The 20,313-nt window shown below is 45.3% G+C and overlaps 1 protein-coding gene across 7 annotated transcripts in view; it reads right to left on the bottom strand.

Annotated features, from left to right (window-relative positions):
- LOC122556119 (TRAF2 and NCK-interacting protein kinase-like) overlaps positions 1 to 20,313 on the bottom strand; it is a 264,784-nt gene that overhangs the window by 118,957 nt on the left and 125,514 nt on the right. For all 7 annotated transcript variants that reach the window (XM_087993377.1, XM_087993378.1, XM_087993379.1 and 4 more), the window contains exon 3: positions 10,178 to 10,234. In XM_087993377.1, the coding sequence (XP_087849503.1) occupies positions 10,178 to 10,234 (57 nt within the window). The remainder of the gene's footprint in view (positions 1 to 10,177; positions 10,235 to 20,313) is intronic.

Genomic DNA, 20,313 nt, shown 5'->3' with positions numbered 1-20,313 from the left:
ACCGGTACTGTATCCCAGTATTACACAGTGATAAACCTGTCCCCACCAGTACTGTACCACAGTGTTATACAGTGACAGACCTGTCCCCACCAGTACTGTATTCCAGTGTTATACAGTGACAGACCAGTCTCCACCAGTACTGTATCCCAGTGTTATACAGTTACAGACCTGTCCCCACCAGTAATGTACGCAGTGTTATACAGTGACAGACCTGTCCCACCAGTACTGTATCCCAGTGTTATACAGTGACAGATCAGTCCCCACCGGTACTGTATCCCAGTGTTACACAGTGATAAACCTGTCCCCACCAGTACTGTACCCTAGTGTTATATAGTGACAGACCTGTCTCCACCTGTACTGTGTCACAGTGTTATATAGTGAAATATCTGTCCCCACAAATAATGTATCCCAGTGTCATACAGTGTCAGACCTGTCACCACCAGTACTGTACCCAGTCTTGTACAGTGACAGACTGGTCCTCCCCATACTGTACCCCAGTGTTATACAGTGACGACCTGTCTCCATCAGTACTGTATCCCAGGGTTATACAGTGACAGACCTGTCTCCACCTGTACTGTGTCACAGTGTTATATAGTGAAATATCTGTCCCCACAAATAATGTATCCCAGTGTCATACAGTGAAAGGCCTGTCCCCACCAGTACTATACCTCAGTGTTATACAATGACAGACCTGTCCCCACCAGTACTGTCTCCCACTGCCATACACTGATATACTTGTCCCCACCAGTACTGTGTCCCAGTGTCGTTCAGTGAAGGAGCTGTCCCCACCAGTACTGTAGCCCAGTATTATGCAGTGATAGACCTATCTGCATCAGTACTGTACCCCAGTTTTATGCAATAACAGACCTGTCTGCACCATCACTGTACACCAGTGTTATACAGCGACAGACCTGTCTCCATCAGTACTGTACCCAGTGCTATACACTGACAGACCTGTCCTCACCTGGAGTATACACCAGTGTTATACAGTGACAGACCTGTTCCCACCAGTTCCGTACTCCACTATTATACAGTGACAGACCTGTCCCCACCAGTTCCGTACTCCACTATTATACAGTGACAGATCTGTCGCCACCAGTTCTGAACTCCACTATTATACAGTGACAGACCTGTCCTCACCAGGACTGTACCCCACTGTTATACAGTGACAGACCTGTCGCTACCAGTTCTGTACTCCACTATTATACAGTGACAGACCTGTTGCCACCAGTTCTGAACTCCACTGTTATACAGTGACAGACCTGTCCTCACCAGTACTGTGTCCCAGTGTTATAAAGTGATATACCTGCCCTCACTAGTACCATACCCCAGTGTTATACAGTGACAGACCTGTCCCAACAGTACTGTGTCACAGTGTTGTACAGGGACAGACCCTGTCCCCACCAATACTGAGTCCTAGTGTTATACAGTGATAAACCTGTCCCCACCAGTACGTGTCCCAGTGTTATACAGTGACACACATGTCCCCACCAGGATTGTACCCCAGTGTTATACAATGACAGACCTGTCTTCACCAGTACCATAGCCTAGTGTTATACAGTGACAGACCTGTCTTCACCAGTACTATAGCCCAGTGTTATACAGTGACAGACCTGTCCACACCAGTACTGTGGCCCAGTGTTATATACAGGGACTAATCTATCACCAACAGACCTGTACCCAGTCTTCTACAGTGACAGACCTGTCCCCACCAAAACTGTTCCTCAGTGTTATACAATGACAGAACTGTCCCCACCAGTTCAGTCTCCCACTGTCATACAATGACATACCTGTCTACACCAATAGTGCACCCAAGTGTTATACAGTGACAGACCTATCCCCACCAGTACTGTACCCCATTATTTTACAGGAATAGACTTGTCCTCACCATGACTATGCCCCAGTGTTATACAGTGACAGACCTGTCCCCACCTGTACTGTGTCCCAGTTTTACACATTGACTGACCTGTCCCTACCAGTACTGTACCCTGTGTTGTACAGTGGCAGACCTGTGCCCACCAGTACTGTACCCCATTGTTGCACCGTGACAGACCTGTCCCTACCAGTACTGTACCCCAGTGTTATACAGTGACAGACCTGTCCTGACCAGCACTGTGCCCCAGTGTTATACAGTGGCAGACCTGTCTCCACCAGTACTGCATTCCAGTGTTATACAGTGACAGACCTGTCTCCACCAGTACTGCATTCCAGTGTTATACAGTGATAAACCTGCCCCCACCAGTACTGTACCCCAGTGTTATACAGTGACAGATAAGTCCCCACCAGTACTGTGTCCCAGTGTTATACAGTGACAGACCTGTCTCCACCAGTACTGTATCCCAGTGTTATACAGTGACAGACCTGTCCCCACCAGTACTGTATTCCAGTGTTATACAGTGACAGATTTGTCCACACCAGTACTGTATCCCAGTGTTATACAGTTACAGACCTGTCCCCACCAGTAATGTACCGCAATGTTATACAGTGACAGACCTGTTCCCACCGTACTGTATTCCAGTGTTATACAGTGACAGATCAGTCCCCACCAGTACTGTATCCCAGTATTATACAGTGACAGATCAGTCCCCACCGGTACTGTATCCCAGTGTTACACAGTGATAAACCTGTCCCCACCAGTACTGTACCACAGTGTTATACAGTGACAGATAAGTCCCCACCAGTACTGTGTCCCAGTGTTATACAGTGACAGACCAGTCTCCACCAGTACTGTATCCCAGTGTTATACAGTTACAGACCTGTCCCCACCAGTAATGTACCGCAGTGTTATACAGTGACAGACCTGTTCCCACCGTACTGTATTCCAGTGTTATACAGTGACAGATCAGTCCCCACCAGTACTGTATCCCAGTGTTATACAGTGACAGATCAGTCCCCACCGGTACTGTATCCCAGTATTACACAGTGATAAACCTGTCCCCACCAGTACTGTACCACAGTGTTATACAGTGACAGACCTGTCCCCACCAGTACTGTATTCCAGTGTTATACAGTGACAAACCAGTCTCCACCAGTACTGTATCCCAGTGTTATACAGTTACAGACCTGTCCCCACCAGTAATGTACGCAGTGTTATACAGTGACAGACCTGTCCCACCAGTACTGTATCCCAGTGTTATACAGTGACAGATCAGTCCCCACCGGTACTGTATCCCAGTGTTACACAGTGATAAACCTGTCCCCACCAGTACTGTACCCTAGTGTTATATAGTGACAGACCTGTCACCACCTGTACTGTGTCACAGTGTTATATCGTGAAATATCTGTCCCCACAAATAATGTATCCCAGTGTCATACAGTGTCAGACCTGTCACCACCAGTACTGTACCCAGTCTTGTACAGTGACAGACTGGTCTTCCCCATACTGTACCCCAGTGTTATACAGTGACGACCTGTCTCCATCAGTACTGTATCCCAGGGTTATACAGTGACAGACCTGTCTCCACCTGTACTGTGTCACAGTGTTATATAGTGAAATATCTGTCCCCACAAATAATGTATCCCAGTGTCATACAGTGAAAGGCCTGTCCCCACCAGTACTATACTTCAGTGTTATACAATGACAGACCTGTCCCCACCAGTACTGTCTCCCACTGCCATACACTGACATACTTGTCCCCACCAGTACTGTGTCCCAGTGTCGTTCAGTGAAGGAGCTGTCCCCACCAGTACTGTAGCCCAGTATTATGCAGTGATAGACCTATCTGCATCAGTACTGTACCCCAGTTTTATGCAATAACAGACCTGTCTGCACCATCACTGTACACCAGTGTTATACAGCGACAGACCTGTCTCCATCAGTACTGTACCCAGTGCTATACACTGACAGACCTGTCCTCACCTGGAGTATACACCAGTGTTATACAGTGACAGACCTGTTCCCACCAGTTCCGTACTCCACTATTATACAGTGACAGACCTGTCCCCACCAGTTCCGTACTCCACTATTATACAGTGACAGATCTGTCGCCACCAGTTCTGAACTTCACTATTATACAGTGACAGACCTGTCCTCACCAGGACTGTACCCCACTGTTATACAGTGACAGACCTGTCGCTACCAGTTCTGTACTCCACTATTATACAGTGACAGACTTGTTGCCACCAGTTCTGAACTCCACTGTTATACAGTGACAGACCTGTCCTCACCAGTACTGTGTCCCAGTGTTATAAAGTGATATACCTGCCCTCACTAGTACCATACCCCAGTGTTATACAGTGACAGACCTGTCCCCACCTGTACTGTGTCCCAGTTTTACACATTGACTGACCTGTCCCTACCAGTACTGTACCCTGTGTTGTACAGTGGCAGACCTGTGCCCACCAGTACTGTACCCCATTGTTGCACCGTGACAGACCTGTCCCTACCAGTACTGTACCCCAGTGTTATACAGTGACAGACCTGTCCTGACCAGCACTGTGCCCCAGTGTTATACAGTGGCAGACCTGTCTCCACCAGTACTGCATTCCAGTGTTATACAGTGACAGACCTGTCTCCACCAGTACTGCATTCCAGTGTTATACAGTGATAAACCTGCCCCCACCAGTACTGTACCCCAGTGTTATACAGTGACAGATAAGTCCCCACCAGTACTGTGTCCCAGTGTTATACAGTGACAGACCTGTCTCCACCAGTACTGTATCCCAGTGTTATACAGTGACAGACCTGTCCCCACCAGTACTGTATTCCAGTGTTATACAGTGACAGATTTGTCCACACCAGTACTGTATCCCAGTGTTATACAGTTACAGACCTGTCCCCACCAGTAATGTACCGCAATGTTATACAGTGACAGACCTGTTCCCACCGTACTGTATTCCAGTGTTATACAGTGACAGATCAGTCCCCACCAGTACTGTATCCCAGTATTATACAGTGACAGATCAGTCCCCACCGGTACTGTATCCCAGTGTTACACAGTGATAAACCTGTCCCCACCAGTACTGTACCACAGTGTTATACAGTGACAGATAAGTCCCCACCAGTACTGTGTCCCAGTGTTATACAGTGACAGACCAGTCTCCACCAGTACTGTATCCCAGTGTTATACAGTTACAGACCTGTCCCCACCAGTAATGTACCGCAGTGTTATACAGTGACAGACCTGTTCCCACCGTACTGTATTCCAGTGTTATACAGTGACAGATCAGTCCCCACCAGTACTGTATCCCAGTGTTATACAGTGACAGATCAGTCCCCACCGGTACTGTATCCCAGTATTACACAGTGATAAACCTGTCCCCACCAGTACTGTACCACAGTGTTATACAGTGACAGACCTGTCCCCACCAGTACTGTATTCCAGTGTTATACAGTGACAAACCAGTCTCCACCAGTACTGTATCCCAGTGTTATACAGTTACAGACCTGTCCCCACCAGTAATGTACGCAGTGTTATACAGTGACAGACCTGTCCCACCAGTACTGTATCCCAGTGTTATACAGTGACAGATCAGTCCCCACCGGTACTGTATCCCAGTGTTACACAGTGATAAACCTGTCCCCACCAGTACTGTACCCTAGTGTTATATAGTGACAGACCTGTCACCACCTGTACTGTGTCACAGTGTTATATCGTGAAATATCTGTCCCCACAAATAATGTATCCCAGTGTCATACAGTGTCAGACCTGTCACCACCAGTACTGTACCCAGTCTTGTACAGTGACAGACTGGTCTTCCCCATACTGTACCCCAGTGTTATACAGTGACGACCTGTCTCCATCAGTACTGTATCCCAGGGTTATACAGTGACAGACCTGTCTCCACCTGTACTGTGTCACAGTGTTATATAGTGAAATATCTGTCCCCACAAATAATGTATCCCAGTGTCATACAGTGAAAGGCCTGTCCCCACCAGTACTATACTTCAGTGTTATACAATGACAGACCTGTCCCCACCAGTACTGTCTCCCACTGCCATACACTGACATACTTGTCCCCACCAGTACTGTGTCCCAGTGTCGTTCAGTGAAGGAGCTGTCCCCACCAGTACTGTAGCCCAGTATTATGCAGTGATAGACCTATCTGCATCAGTACTGTACCCCAGTTTTATGCAATAACAGACCTGTCTGCACCATCACTGTACACCAGTGTTATACAGCGACAGACCTGTCTCCATCAGTACTGTACCCAGTGCTATACACTGACAGACCTGTCCTCACCTGAAGTATACACCAGTGTTATACAGTGACAGACCTGTTCCCACCAGTTCCGTACTCCACTATTATACAGTGACAGACCTGTCCCCACCAGTTCCGTACTCCACTATTATACAGTGACAGATCTGTCGCCACCAGTTCTGAACTTCACTATTATACAGTGACAGACCTGTCCTCACCAGGACTGTACCCCACTGTTATACAGTGACAGACCTGTCGCTACCAGTTCTGTACTCCACTATTATACAGTGACAGACTTGTTGCCACCAGTTCTGAACTCCACTGTTATACAGTGACAGACCTGTCCTCACCAGTACTGTGTCCCAGTGTTATAAAGTGATATACCTGCCCTCACTAGTACCATACCCCAGTGTTATACAGTGACAGACCTGTCCCAACAGTACTGTGTCACAGTGTTGTACAGGGACAGACCCTGTCCCCACCAATACTGAGTCCTAGTGTTATACAGTGATAAACCTGTCCCCACCAGTACGTGTCCCAGTGTTATACAGTGACACACATGTCCCCACCAGGATTGTACCCCAGTGTTATACAATGACAGACCTGTCTTCACCAGTACCATAGCCTAGTGTTATACAGTGACAGACCTGTCTTCACCAGTACTATAGCCCAGTGTTATACAGTGACAGACCTGTCCACACCAGTACTGTGGCCCAGTGTTATATACAGGGACTAATCTATCACCAACAGACCTGTACCCAGTCTTCTACAGTGACAGACCTGTCCCCACCAAAACTGTTCCTCAGTGTTATACAATGACAGACCTGTCCCCACCAGTTCAGTCTCCCACTGTCATACAATGACATACCTGTCTACACCAGTAGTGCACCCAAGTGTTATACAGTGACAGACCTATCCCCACCAGTACTGTACCCCATTATTTTACAGGAATAGACTTGTCCTCACCATGACTATGCCCCAGTGTTATACAGTGACAGACCTGTCCCCACCTGTACTGTGTCCCAGTTTTACACATTGACTGACCTGTCCCTACCAGTACTGTACCCTGTGTTGTACAGTGGCAGACCTGTGCCCACCAGTACTGTACCCCATTGTTGCACCGTGACAGACCTGTCCCTACCAGTACTGTACCCCAGTGTTATACAGTGACAGACCTGTCCTGACCAGCACTGTGCCCCAGTGTTATACAGTGACAGACCCGTTCCCACCAGTACTGTAGCCCAGTGTTAGACAGTGTCAGAGCTGTCCACACCAGTACTGTATCCCAGTGTTATGCAAAGACAGACCTGTCCCACCAATACTGTACCCCAGTGTTATACAGTGACAGATAAGTCCTCACCAGTACTGTGTCCCAGTGTTATACAGTGACAGATCAGTCCCCACCAGTACTGTGTCCCAGTGTTATACAGTGACAGACCCGTTCCCACAGGTACTGTAGCCCAGCATTATACAGTGTTCGAGCTGTCCACACCAGTACTGTATCCCAGTGTTATGCATGGACAGACTGTCCCACCAATACTGTACCCCAGTGTTATACAGTGACAGACCTGCCCCCACCAATACTGTATTCCAGTGTTATACAGTGACAGATCAGTTCCCACCAGTACTGTATCCCAGTGTTATACAGTGACAGATCAGTCCCCACCAATACTGTATCCCAGTGTTATACAGTGAGAGACCTGTCCCACCAGTATTGTACCCCAGTGTTATACAGTGACAGACCCGTTCCCACCAGTACTGTAGCCCAGCATTATACAGTGTCAGAGCTGTCCACACCAGTACTGTATCCCAGTGTTATGCACTGACAGACCTGTCCCACCAATACTGTACCCCAGTGTTATACCGTGACAGAACTGCCCCTACCAACACCGTATCCCAGTGTTATATAGTGACAGACCTCTCCACACCAGTACTGTATCCCAGTGTTATACAGTGTTAGACCTATCCCCACCAGCACGTTACCCCAGTGTTATACAGGGACAGACCTGACCCACCAGTACTGTACCCCAATGTTATACAGTGACAGACCCATTCCCACCAGTACTGTAGCCCAGTGTTATACAGTGACAGACCCGTTCCCACCAGTACTGTAGCCCAGCATTATACAGTGTCAGAGCTGACAACTCCAGTACTGTATCCCAGTTTTATGCACGGACAGACATGTCCCACCAATACTTTACCCCAGTGTTATACAGTGACAGACCTGCCCCCACCAATACTGTATTCCAGTGTTATACAGTGACAGATCAGTTCCCACCAGTACTGTATCCCAGTGTTATGCACTGACAGACCTGTCCCACCAATACTGTACCCCAGTGTTATACCGTGACAGACCTGCCCCTACCAACACCGTATCCCAGTGTTATATAGTGACAGACCTCTCCACACCAGTACTGTATCCCAGTGTTATGCACGGACAGACATGTCCCACCAATACTTTACCCCAGTGTTATACAGTGACAGACCTGCCCCTACCAACACTGTACCCCAGTGTTATATAGTGACAGACCTCTCCACACCAGTACTGTATCCGAGTGTTTGACAGTGTTAGACCTATCCCCACCAGCACTCTACCCCAGTGTTATAGAGTGACAGACCTGTCCCACCAGTACTGTACCCCAATGTTATACAGTGACAGACCCGTTCCACCAGTACTGTAGCCCAGCATTATACAATGTCAGAGCTGTCCAACTCCAGTACTGTATCCCAGTGTTATGCACTGACAGACCTGTCCCACCAATACTATACCCCAGTGTTATACAGTGACAGACCTGCCCCTACCAACATTGTACCCCAGTGTTATATAGTGACAGACCTCTCCACACCAGTTCTGTATCCCAGTGTTATACAGTGTCAGACCTATCCCCACCAGTACTGTACCCCAGTGTTATAGAGTGACAGACCTATCTACATCAGCACTGTACCCCTGTGTTATAGAGTAACAGACTTGTCCACATCAGTACTGTACCCCAGTGGTATACAGGGACAGACTTGTCCACATCAGTACTGTACCCCAATGGTATACAGGGACAGACTTGTCCACATCAGTACTGTACCCCAGTGGTATACAGGGACAAACCTGTCCACATCAGTACTGTACCCCAGTGGTATACAGGGACAGACTTGTCCACATCAGTACTGTACCCCAATGGTATACAGGGACAGACTTGTCCACATCAGTACTGTACCCCAGTGGTATACAGGGACAAACCTGTCCACATCAGTACTGTATCCCAGTGGTATGCAGGGACAGGTCTGTCCCCACCATTATTTTATCCCAAACAACGACTCACTGTTTGTGCCTTTCCTTCACCACGTTTTCAATGTCTCATCACCCCAGTCACCATTCATGTGTTCCTTGTTTAATTCACATTCAGAGATGTTCAAACCTCTTTGGCACATCCTTCATTTCCAACCATCACCTCCCAGATTAGACAACCTGTACAGTTATTCCACCCCTACTGGTGGCTCACATGGAGCAAGGCGGAGTCCACTCCACTCTTTATTGCTCCCTCAGCAAATATCATCTAAATTGTGTCCGTTCTCTTCTTTCCATTTATGTTAGGAAATTCTGACCTTCCACACATTCCCATCTTCTATACATTGTGATTTGGGTCCTCTCCTAAAGCACTGGGAGGAGGTGGAAAGAGGGGTTGAGAGAGAGAGAGAGAGGTGGGGAGGGAGGGATTAACTGTGAGCTGATCTACATGAGACGGAGCTCTTGACCCTGTGGTGTGGCTGACACTAGTTTATAATCCCTAACGTCAAACCATGAGATTGCCTATCAGTTTGGTAATGTTTCACACCGAGGTAAAAACAATAACTGCAGATGCTGGAAACTAGATTCTGGATCTGTGGTGCTGGAAGAGCACAGCAATTCAGGCAGCATCCAACGAGCAGCGAAATCGACGTTTCACACCAGCCTATCCCTTGAGCTATTTGAGGAACTCAAAGGTCTACATATGCATGACTGTCTGTTACCATATTCAGTCAGTCAACAAAAGGAGATAACTCACCCCAGTGACATCCATAACCTTGATTGCAGCAAGTTGACCTGTCTTGACATGTCGACCCTGCAGAGAAAGCAAATTATCACAAAATTAGTGAAGTAAATGGCACACAGGCCTGGGGCTACAGGGTCACTATCACAAGCTCTAAAATACACACACATATCACAGGCTTTAAAATACACACACACATACACACAAACACACACACACACGACTGAAGACGAGTTGGCCACCCATGGCCCAATCAGTGTCTGATGAAAATGTCATGAGTTCAAGTCCCATTCTCAGGATGTAATCATAAATTCCAGGTCAACAATCTGAGTGCATGTCTCAGGGAATGCAATACTGTCAGGAGATCAGCACTGAGGGAGTGCTGCCCTGTCAGAGGGTCACTACTGAGGGAGTGCTGCACTGTCAGAGGGTCACTACTGGGGGAGTGCTGCACTGTCAGGGGGTCAGCACTGAGGGAGTGCTGCACTGTCAGGGGTCAGTACTGAGGGAGTGCTGCACTGTCAGAGGATCAGGACTGAGGGAGTGCAGCAGTGTCGGAGGGTCAGGACTGAGGGTATGCTACACTGTTGGAGGGTCAGTACTCAGGTCTCACCACTTGCAGGGTCATTTAAAATGTTTAACATTTAATCAAATTATACCCAAAATTTCACAATGTACCCTGTTCAATGACCTACCTGTCAGACCTTCCTTATCAAAAGAAACTGACCAGGGTTTCTGTCCTTAGCTTAACCTACTATTTATCACGAAGAAACAAATTCCAACCATTGGCAAACAAAAATATGAATTATCAACAAATATCTGTCCTGGCTGAAACTTTAACGCTCTTCTTAAACCTCCACATGTGCGTGTAGAGTCAAAATGTGTGGCGCTGGAAAAGCACAGCAGGTCAGGTAGCATCCAAGGAGCAGAAGAATCGGCATTTTGGACATATGCCCTTCATCAACTCTCCTGCTCCTCGGATGTTGCCTGATCTGCTGAGCTTTTCCAGCGCCACCTTTTTCGATTCTGACTCTCCGGCATCTGCAGTCCTCACTTTATCCTCCATATACATGTAAACAGACACAGGCAAACAAACATGGATTCTATTAATGACAAAAGTGGGTTATACTGAGGAAACACAGTTCAACAGCATCAGCCCCCAGGATTCAATAGTGCACTCTTTTTGCTGTTCCAGCCCTTCCAATCTCTGAGATTCTTATTCTTTTAAAGTTATTTCAGGTTTTTACTGCAGATATACTGCAGTAGGCACATAACTTTTGCAGTCTTTCAGTTTCTGGTTGGAGGCAACAGCTGATAGCTTGCTATTCTCTTCCCCATGTTGCTATCTTCCAGGTCTCGGTAACTCCACTGCTGAGAGAGATTGAGGCAGAGCCTTTCTTTATTGTAATTGAAAGCTTCTAGCCCTGTACTGTGCAGACTTGCTGTGATGTCTTGGACATCTTCCTACACAAAGCAACAGCGCAAACATAACTCCTAATGCATTGCAATAAATTGTGCAGCAGCACATTCTACAGTTCTTGGTTTACAGCAGTATTCAATCTCCCTTTTTTTTTAGATAAGATTCCTTACAGTGTGGAAACAGGCCCTTCGGCCCAACAAGTCCACACCGACCCTCTGAAGTGTAACCCACCCAGACCCATTTTCCTCTGACTAATGCACCATGGGCAATTTACAATGGCCAATTCACTTGACCTGCACATCTTTGTGACTGGGGGAGGAAACCCACGCAGACACAGGGAGAATGTGCAAACTCCACACAGACAGTCACTCACGGCTGTAGAATCGAACCTGGGACCCTGGTGCTGTGAGGCAGCAGTGCTATCCACTGAGCCACCGTGCCGTCCACTGAACAACAGTGCAAAATAAAGAAAGATTAAAAGACGCAGCTTTTTTAAATCAATGTCATGATTCACTGGAGTAGGATGCTGGAAATCAATATCAACTGTTTTTGGATTAATCACATAAGTTAAAGATTTTATCATAGTTTGCAAAATTCCCCAAAGTATCTTTCTTTTTTAAGCCTAGGTGACAGATAGCACAGACTAGGTTTCAATTCTTAACAAGAATTACTGTTTATTACAAATATATAGTTCTAGCTACAAGTAAACGATTATAAACTATTGATGTGTAACTCTGCTAGTTAAAAATCTAACCTCCTTATGAACTCTGCTACATATACATAAAGAAAAAAAGAATGGGTGTTATAGGCAGAGGGAAAGACAGAGAAGAGAGTTCAATAGTCCCTGTCCACATGGTTCACTGAGATGCCACCTTCCTTTTCAGAGATCTAAAGGTTTCTGGCTATCATGTGCACACCCACAAGCGAGAGCCAATCACATGACTGTTGGCAGGCAGAAGGTCTTTGTCATCTGAATCTGGTCACCACTTCATAGACCAATCAGCTACTTGTTGCTGGCCACTTCTCCCTTTGTACACACACCATGTCTCTAGCTCATCTGCCATAGCCTCCTGCACTACTTCAACAAGAACTTTGTAAACTGCACTTAAAATGAGTGCTGGTAGCCTCCTTTTAAAAAGGTCAGCAATCCCTTCCCCAATTCTTGGTTTTTAAAACAGCCCTTATTGCATTACAGTCTGCAATCAAAAATACAGAAAAGTAAAAATAAATGACCTTTACAATAGATGTAAAAGATTCTATGACATGAGTTCCAAAGAAAAGCAAATGGGTTTTCCCCAGTATTCAGGTGAACACTGCACAAATATTGCATATTAAACTAAAAGGAAAATAAAAGGAGAGCAGTTTTAATTGTTGACCAGACAGCGGTCAAGGAACTATTGTAGAAACAGGCCATTTGAGGCTGCTCTATCATTCAGTCAAAAATTTGACAGTCAAGAACTATCCAAATAGCCTTTTCATGTTCAATATGTTTGTAAGTAACGAAAGATGTTGCAATAAAATGGAGTGTGAACAGATCTCCTGCTGTGAACAAATGCAGGAGAAACATTCTCAGTCAATGGAGAGCTCAGTAGAGAATCTTTAATTCCTGGAACCACCAGGATGCTCCTCGAGTCAAAGTAACTCCTACTACAGGTTTGGAATATTTACTTTGATGGAGGAAAGATTAGGTAAAGCAGAGGTGCTAATGTTAATGCCGCGCTAACTTTATTATCCTTCACCCTCTGGTTTTCTCCCCATCGCTGTCAGTATCATGTGATCTTACTTACAAACGCCTGCATGAGATGGCAAGACCAGACTAGGTGAAGAAATGAGGAGAAGGGTGAATATGCCTTGGCCAAGTTCATGCATGTGCTCTCGGTTACATTTGCAGTAACAAGAGGCACCACAAGGGGACAGCAATCAAGAATTTCAAATGGTTGGCAATGGTCAGTCTGGACATGGCTGACAAATGGGGAAGAAATTAAATATGTTACAAGCACTTTCATTTTGATATCAAGAGTAATTTAGATGTAATTACTTGCTGTTAGTCACAGTTCAGTGGCATAACTCAGACATCATGCTGTGAGTCATCCTCCCTGATGTTTATTGGTCTGTAAGGGTCTGAAAGGGTTAATGTTTGATTGCATGCAGTAAGCATTACCTACTCTAATGATGCCATGCAGGCCTGTGGTGGGAGGGATGTAGGATTTTGTGGTGAACAGACCTAAGAGCAGGTCTTCCCAACAGTCTCTGGAATGCTGTAGAGCCTAAGCTTAAAACCTGTACATAGTTGCAGAGATGTAATAAATAATGTTTACTCTACATCTCTTCATATTGGACCAGAAGATGGCAACCCTCAAACAAGTTAGACCATATACGTGCCTAAAGAACACTCATACATTGGAAGATGCGGATGGCCACACATGTAACAGTCCCACACTTGATGTGCTGTAATGAGGAGTGCTGCACTGTCAGTAGTGTCCTTTGAATGAAGCACTAAACAAATTTCCTCATCTGCTCTGTTAGATGCAAGTGAAAAGATTCCATGGCAATATATCACCGGTGAGATCACCCCTATGCATTCTCAATATTTATCCCTCAACTGGCGTCACAAAAAAACCGAAACCAAAAGAGCTGCAGATGCTGTAAATCAGAAGTTGCTGGAAATGCTCAGCAGGTCTGGCAGCACATTTGATGAAAAATCAGAGTTAACATCTCAGACCCTTCCTCAGAACAGGACCTGAAACGTTAACTTGGATTTCTCTTTACAGCCCAGACCTGCTGAGCTTTACCAGTAACCTCTGTTTTTGTTGCTGATTGTCTGCTCATTATCACATCATCTGCTTGTGAGATCTTGCTATGTGAAAAACAGAAGCTGTTTCTCCTGCAGTACAGCAGTAATTACACGAGCTAACACTACCCCTGATTGTGAAGCACACAGATTTGTGAAAGGTGCTATAGTAATGGAGTAGTTTAGAGATACTTTCAGTGGACTTATGATTCAGACCCAGATTAATATTCTGGAAGCATGAGTTCAAATCCCATTATGACAGTGGTGACCTTTAAATTCCATAAAACATAGATTTAAAGCAAACTTAACTTGTCATAAAAGTCCATCTAGTTCACTAATGCCCTTTAAGGAGGGAAATCAGTTCTTACCCAGTTTTTCCTACATGTGACTCAATAGAGGAAAGTCACCAGGGAAGGTTCATCATCAAGAAATTCTGAGGAACAGAGTGAGTAGTTGGAATTTGCAATAATTTTTGTTTGCAATCCTGTGAGGAAGCTGCCAGCTCTCAGGAAACTGACGCTTGTATTCTCAATCCCAAAAGTCAGTTTAAAAAAAGCTCCAGAAACAGCCGGCATCTTGTTGATTGTCCAAGCAGTAATTAAAATAGCGTTTCAGTTGGAAACTGTCAGTGACTTACAACCTATGCATCTTCACTCTGTAACAGCCCCAAAGCTCAATCATCACATGCAGATCTCGCTTCAGTGCAAATCACCAGAGAATAAATGCTGAATAACGATCAATCTGCTGTACCAACCCAGTGGGCTTATTGTCAAACTCACTTTTAAAAAAAAGAGAGACAAAAAGGAAATAATAAAAACAGATGCTGGAGATCTAACTGACCAATCAACACCTTCAGGAGGTTGGAGTTAAGAGTGCAATGCTGGAAAAGCACAGCAGGTCAGGTAGCATCCGAGGAGCAGGAGAATCGACATTTCATGCCAAAGACTTTCATCATGCCTGAAACGTCGATTTTCCTGCTCCTCGGATGCTGTCTGACCGGCTGTGCTTTTCCGGCACCACACTCTCAACTCTGATCTCCAGCATCTGCAGTCCTCCCTTTCTCCTACTTTCAGGAAGTTTTCAACTTGCTCAGGTCCCATCAGTTAACATCAACTTACATTTCTGTAGCGCCTGTCACTCACCACTAGCTGATTCACAGGAATTGTAAGCAAGATTGGTCACTGCACTGCATGTGATACAGGAGCAGATAATCAAACATTTGGTCAGATGCAGCTTATAAAAAGAGTATTAAAGAAGCAAGGGGGACACAGCCAATTCCAGAGCTTTGGAGATTTGAACAGCAAATTCTGTTTATTTTAAAACGACTTATCAAAGGCTGAATTGAGGTGCATTTCACAAATCAATCACTCCAGCCACCCCCAAGTACAATGCAAAAAGACTTGATACAAATGAATTTTGAAATACTAAAATCCAGAATGCTGAAGAAGCTAGAATTGGAAGAGAATAGAGATCTCAGAGTATCTCTGGAGTTGGTGGAAATTATAGAAATAAGGAAGTTACAGAAAATAGGTTCTGACTTGACTAAACGGTAAAAGTCAACAGAGCGAAGGGTTGCTTATGACCAAGGATGACAATGTAAACAATTGTTGTGTTGCTGGACCTGAAGCCTGTGGTGGTCAGTGAATACCTGGGGAGTCCAAAGTATTGTGAAGTTCGAAGGAGTAACTGGACGTCAATTAAAGATCAGCAAGGCTAATCAGCTTGAATGATGTTATAAACTTCGAGGTATAAAATATCATTGAGGCTGTTAGTGGGAGGAGAGTGAGAAGAGAAAAAAAGAGATTGCAGAAGGAGAGAAATACAGAACAGAAGACAAAAGAAGGAAAAGAAGTGCGGAAAATTGGAGAGACAAGAAAGACATGGAAGGAGATGGTGAGGAGTAGAATCTTATGGGATCAAGAATACTAGTGTCAGTATCTTGAGAGTTTCCTCACAGAATTATAAACAAAGCAACTCTCCACTCTGTTCCTCAGAATTCCTTCTAAATTCAATTCCCCTCATGACCTCTCACCCACCCCAAATAGAGGTCAGAGTTCCTGTTTGTCTGTGGGTGTCACATCTGGATTGTCCCAGTTTCTCCAAACAGGCAGAGAATTTCCAATCATAACAACTTGCTGGTAAATGACATTTCCCCCCCTTATCTGATCTCAGATTCTTTACCTTAAAAGTATCCCCTTGATTACTGACCCTCTCACCATTAGACACAGTGTAAACTTATTTATTCTGTCAAAACCATTCATAATTCTCATGGTGCATAAGGCAGTTAGTGCCTGAAAGGGTTAACTGATATCACAAGATACGCTCTGTCCATGAGGATATAAAGGTCTGCTCCTGGAGGGAGCTAACGAGAGTGGCTGGCGTATGTGCAATGAGTTCACTAAAGTTCATAGAAATTATAGAATCCTTACAGTGTGGAAATAGGCCATTTAGCCCAACTGATCCTCCAAAGAGTAACCCACCCAGACCCATTCCGCTAACCATTACCCTACATTTTCCCCTGACTAATGCACCTAACCTACGCATCCCTGAACACTATGGACAATGTAGCATGTTGCAGAGAGGTCCTGAATGATTGCCTATTAGTATTAATGATATGTGGCTAGAGTAACAATCATGTGTTTTTACATGTAATGACTTACTAGTTACTAAGTAATATGTAATAAACTTTTACAGTTTAGTCAAGTCAGAGCCTATGTTGTGCCTTGGCATTGTGTTGGTATCGTTCCGCACATGACATCAATATCTCAACTAATACCATAGAAATACAGTAGTGGGCCATTCGGTCTTTCGAGTCTGCACCATCCTTCAATATGATCATAGCTGATCAAGCAACCTCGGTATCCCACTCCTGCTTTCTCTTCATTCTCCTTGATCCCTTTAGCTGCAAGGGCCACATCCACTTCCCTCTTGAATATATCTAACCAACTGGCCCCAACAGCCTTCCATGGGAGAGAATTCCACAGGCTCACAACTCTGAGTGAAAAAAATTCTTTCTCAACTCAACCCTGAATGGCTTACTCACTACTGTTGACAATATGTTGACAGCGCAGCACTGGCGTATAACTTAAAAATATCTAATATCTCAATGAGAACTCCCCTTAACCTTCCCTGCTCCAATGAGAACTATCTTGGCTCAATCGTCTTTCCACATGACTGACATACCTTAGCCTTGGCACCCTTGCCATAAACCTCTACACCCTCCCCAAGGCCTTGGCATTCTTCCTGAGCGTGATGCCTGCAATTTACGCAACACTTGCGCTGGTTTATTGCCAGATTCAACAGACGCCAGCCAAGCATAGCAACTCCCCGCCGGTTGGTCACTGGTGAGGCAGGGATATTTGGGGCTGGGTTTCTGCTCTTCAGTGTTATCCAGGAATGCCTCCTGGAGAGTGAAGAGTGTGAATATTGCTGAAGTGAGGAGGAGGGAAGACAAAATGAAATTCAGCTTCTCCTCCCAGCTTGCTGGCACTACTTCTGAAGGAGGTGACTAGAAATGGATACAGTAGTTGCCAAATTCTGGAGAAAAAGGTCAGATGTGGGGAGTAAGTCGTTTCCAAGTTAATATATCTCTCTCCTCAGCCTCATCCTTCCTCATTTCTATAATGCAATAACACTCCAAAATTTCAAATGTCACCCCCGATATTAATTGCTGGACATTTAGTGATTGTACTTTAAGCCCGTCCTAAAACCCCTCCACCTCTCTCTCACTTTCCTCATTAAACACATTCCTTTAAAGCTATCTCTTTGACAGAGCTTTTGATCACTTGTCTCATTGTTTAATCTGATTCAGGTATAAAGCTCCAATCAGCAATCATTCCGCTGCAACATTTTGCAACATTAAAGGTGCTATGTAAATGCAAGGTGATTCTGAGGGTCTCAAAAGCAAAAACAGAATGGGAATGTCAATTCTCTGTATTTGGTGTCCACATTCTTACCCAGGGAACAGGAATAAGCGTTTTTGTCTCATTGGGTGAACAAGTCTCTGTCTGTGTAATTATAATTAACAGGTATCGAGCCCACAACAGTGATTCACAATGTCCCTCCTCCAAATGGCATTTTAATCTGCCAAGAGACTGCAGAGGACAAGAATTAAACATATAATTAAGCTTTCATTGTTTCCTTGTTCGGTATTGAGAGATCACTGAACCAACCTCAACACATGCAGGCTACAATGGCTTGATTCCAAAAAGCCAACATTAAAAAAAGGACAAGGAAGATTGTGGCTTTGAAATTGGATTCACTTTTTCCTTGGTTGTTCGGATCCTCCTGGTAACCTGAGAGGTATCTAGGAACGGAAATGATCAGATCAACGTAATAATTATTCACCTCCAGAAAGGCATACGAGTCTTGTTTCTGTATGTCTGGACCCATTGGAGTGGTGCCCTTTGCAGGAACACAATACTGGCCGGGGGGATAATATCCCCCTCGAAGGACATGACTGGCTGACAAGTGACCAACCACTCCCAATGTCACAGGACCCAAAAAGAACCCACACAGCCATCTGAAATCCCAACCTGGAGCACAGTCTACACTCTGTGGAGATAACTAACCATAGCCTGGTGTCCCTGCAGCTCAATCCACTTTCCATTCTGACTCTGGCCGCCTCACTCAGACTACCGACCACACACTGAAGAGACAGAGGGTGGCCTCTGACCAGTGGTGTACTGCAAGGATCAGTGCCAGAGAAACTATTGCTCTTCATTTATATAAACAATTTGGATGAGAATATAAGACATATGTTTAGTAAGTTTGCAGATGACACCAAAATTGGTGGTATAGCTGCTGAAAACAATGCAAGCTAAAGATCACAGTAAATCAGGCAGCATCCATGGAGAGGGAGAGAGCTAATTTTTTGAATCTAGATGACTCAGAGCTAGTGGTACAGTTAGCAGTAAAGAAGGTTATATGAAAGTACAACAGGATCTTGATCAGGTGGGCCAATGGGCTGAGGAGTGGCAGGTGGAAGTTAATGCAAGGTGCTGCATTTTGGTAAGACAAGCCAGGGCAGGACTTATGCAGCTAATAGTAGAATCCTGGAGCATGTTATTGAACAGAGAGACTTACGGGTGCAGGGACATAGTTCCTTTGGTAAGACAAGCCAGGGCAGAACCTATGCAGTTAATAGTAGGATCCTGGAGCATGGTATTGAACAGAGAGACTTACGGGTGCAGGGACATAGTTTCTTGAAAGTGGGATAGACAGGGTGGCGAAGAAGGTCTTGGCACATTTACCTTCATTGGTCAGGGCATTGTGTACAAGAGTTGGAAGCTGCTGAGATTGAAGGATTTGAGTTCTTGGGATAGCTGGGATTTCTTTCTTGGAGCATAGGAGGCTGACGGGTGGCTTTACAGAATCATGGAGGGCATTGATAAGGTGGTAGCACAGGGTAGGAGAGTCCAGAACTAGGGGGCCTAGGTTTAAGGTGAGAGGAGAAAGACTTAAAAGGGACCTGAGGGGCAAATTTCTCACAAAGAGGGTAGTGTTTGTATGGAATGAGCTGCCAGAGGAAATGGTGGAGGTGAGTACAGTTATAGCATTTAAATGACATTTGGACAGGTACATGGTAAGGAAGGTTTAGAGGGATTTGGGCCAAATGCAGGCATATAGAGCCAGTTCCGTCCAGGAAACCTGGTCGGCATGGATGATTTATGCTGTATGAGTCTGTGCTACCCTGACAAATCCAGTCCTGGTGCCACCACAACCATTCACTCTGTATCAGCTGAACCTTTGAATGGATTGTTAACCACAACATTCTCCATCCTCCCCAGTGATGTAAATAAACATCATTTGGTAATTGTCCCGCGCAGACCTGGGAAAGGTGGGAGCACAGGCTTCAATGTTCTTCTTCTGGACATTGCTTTGTATTTCATGACAGTTCGTTGCCTCCTGTCAGATTACTTGAACAGTACCCCAAGTCAG

This window comes from Chiloscyllium plagiosum, unplaced genomic scaffold, assembly GCF_037043375.1.
Source record: "Chiloscyllium plagiosum isolate Xiang-an unplaced genomic scaffold, Cpla_swu_hap1 HiC_scaffold_13, whole genome shotgun sequence".
NCBI classification, from domain to species: domain Eukaryota; kingdom Metazoa; phylum Chordata; class Chondrichthyes; order Orectolobiformes; family Hemiscylliidae; genus Chiloscyllium; species Chiloscyllium plagiosum.
The sequence above is the reverse complement of the archived record's forward strand: the minus strand, read 5'-3'. Positions and strand labels throughout refer to the sequence as shown.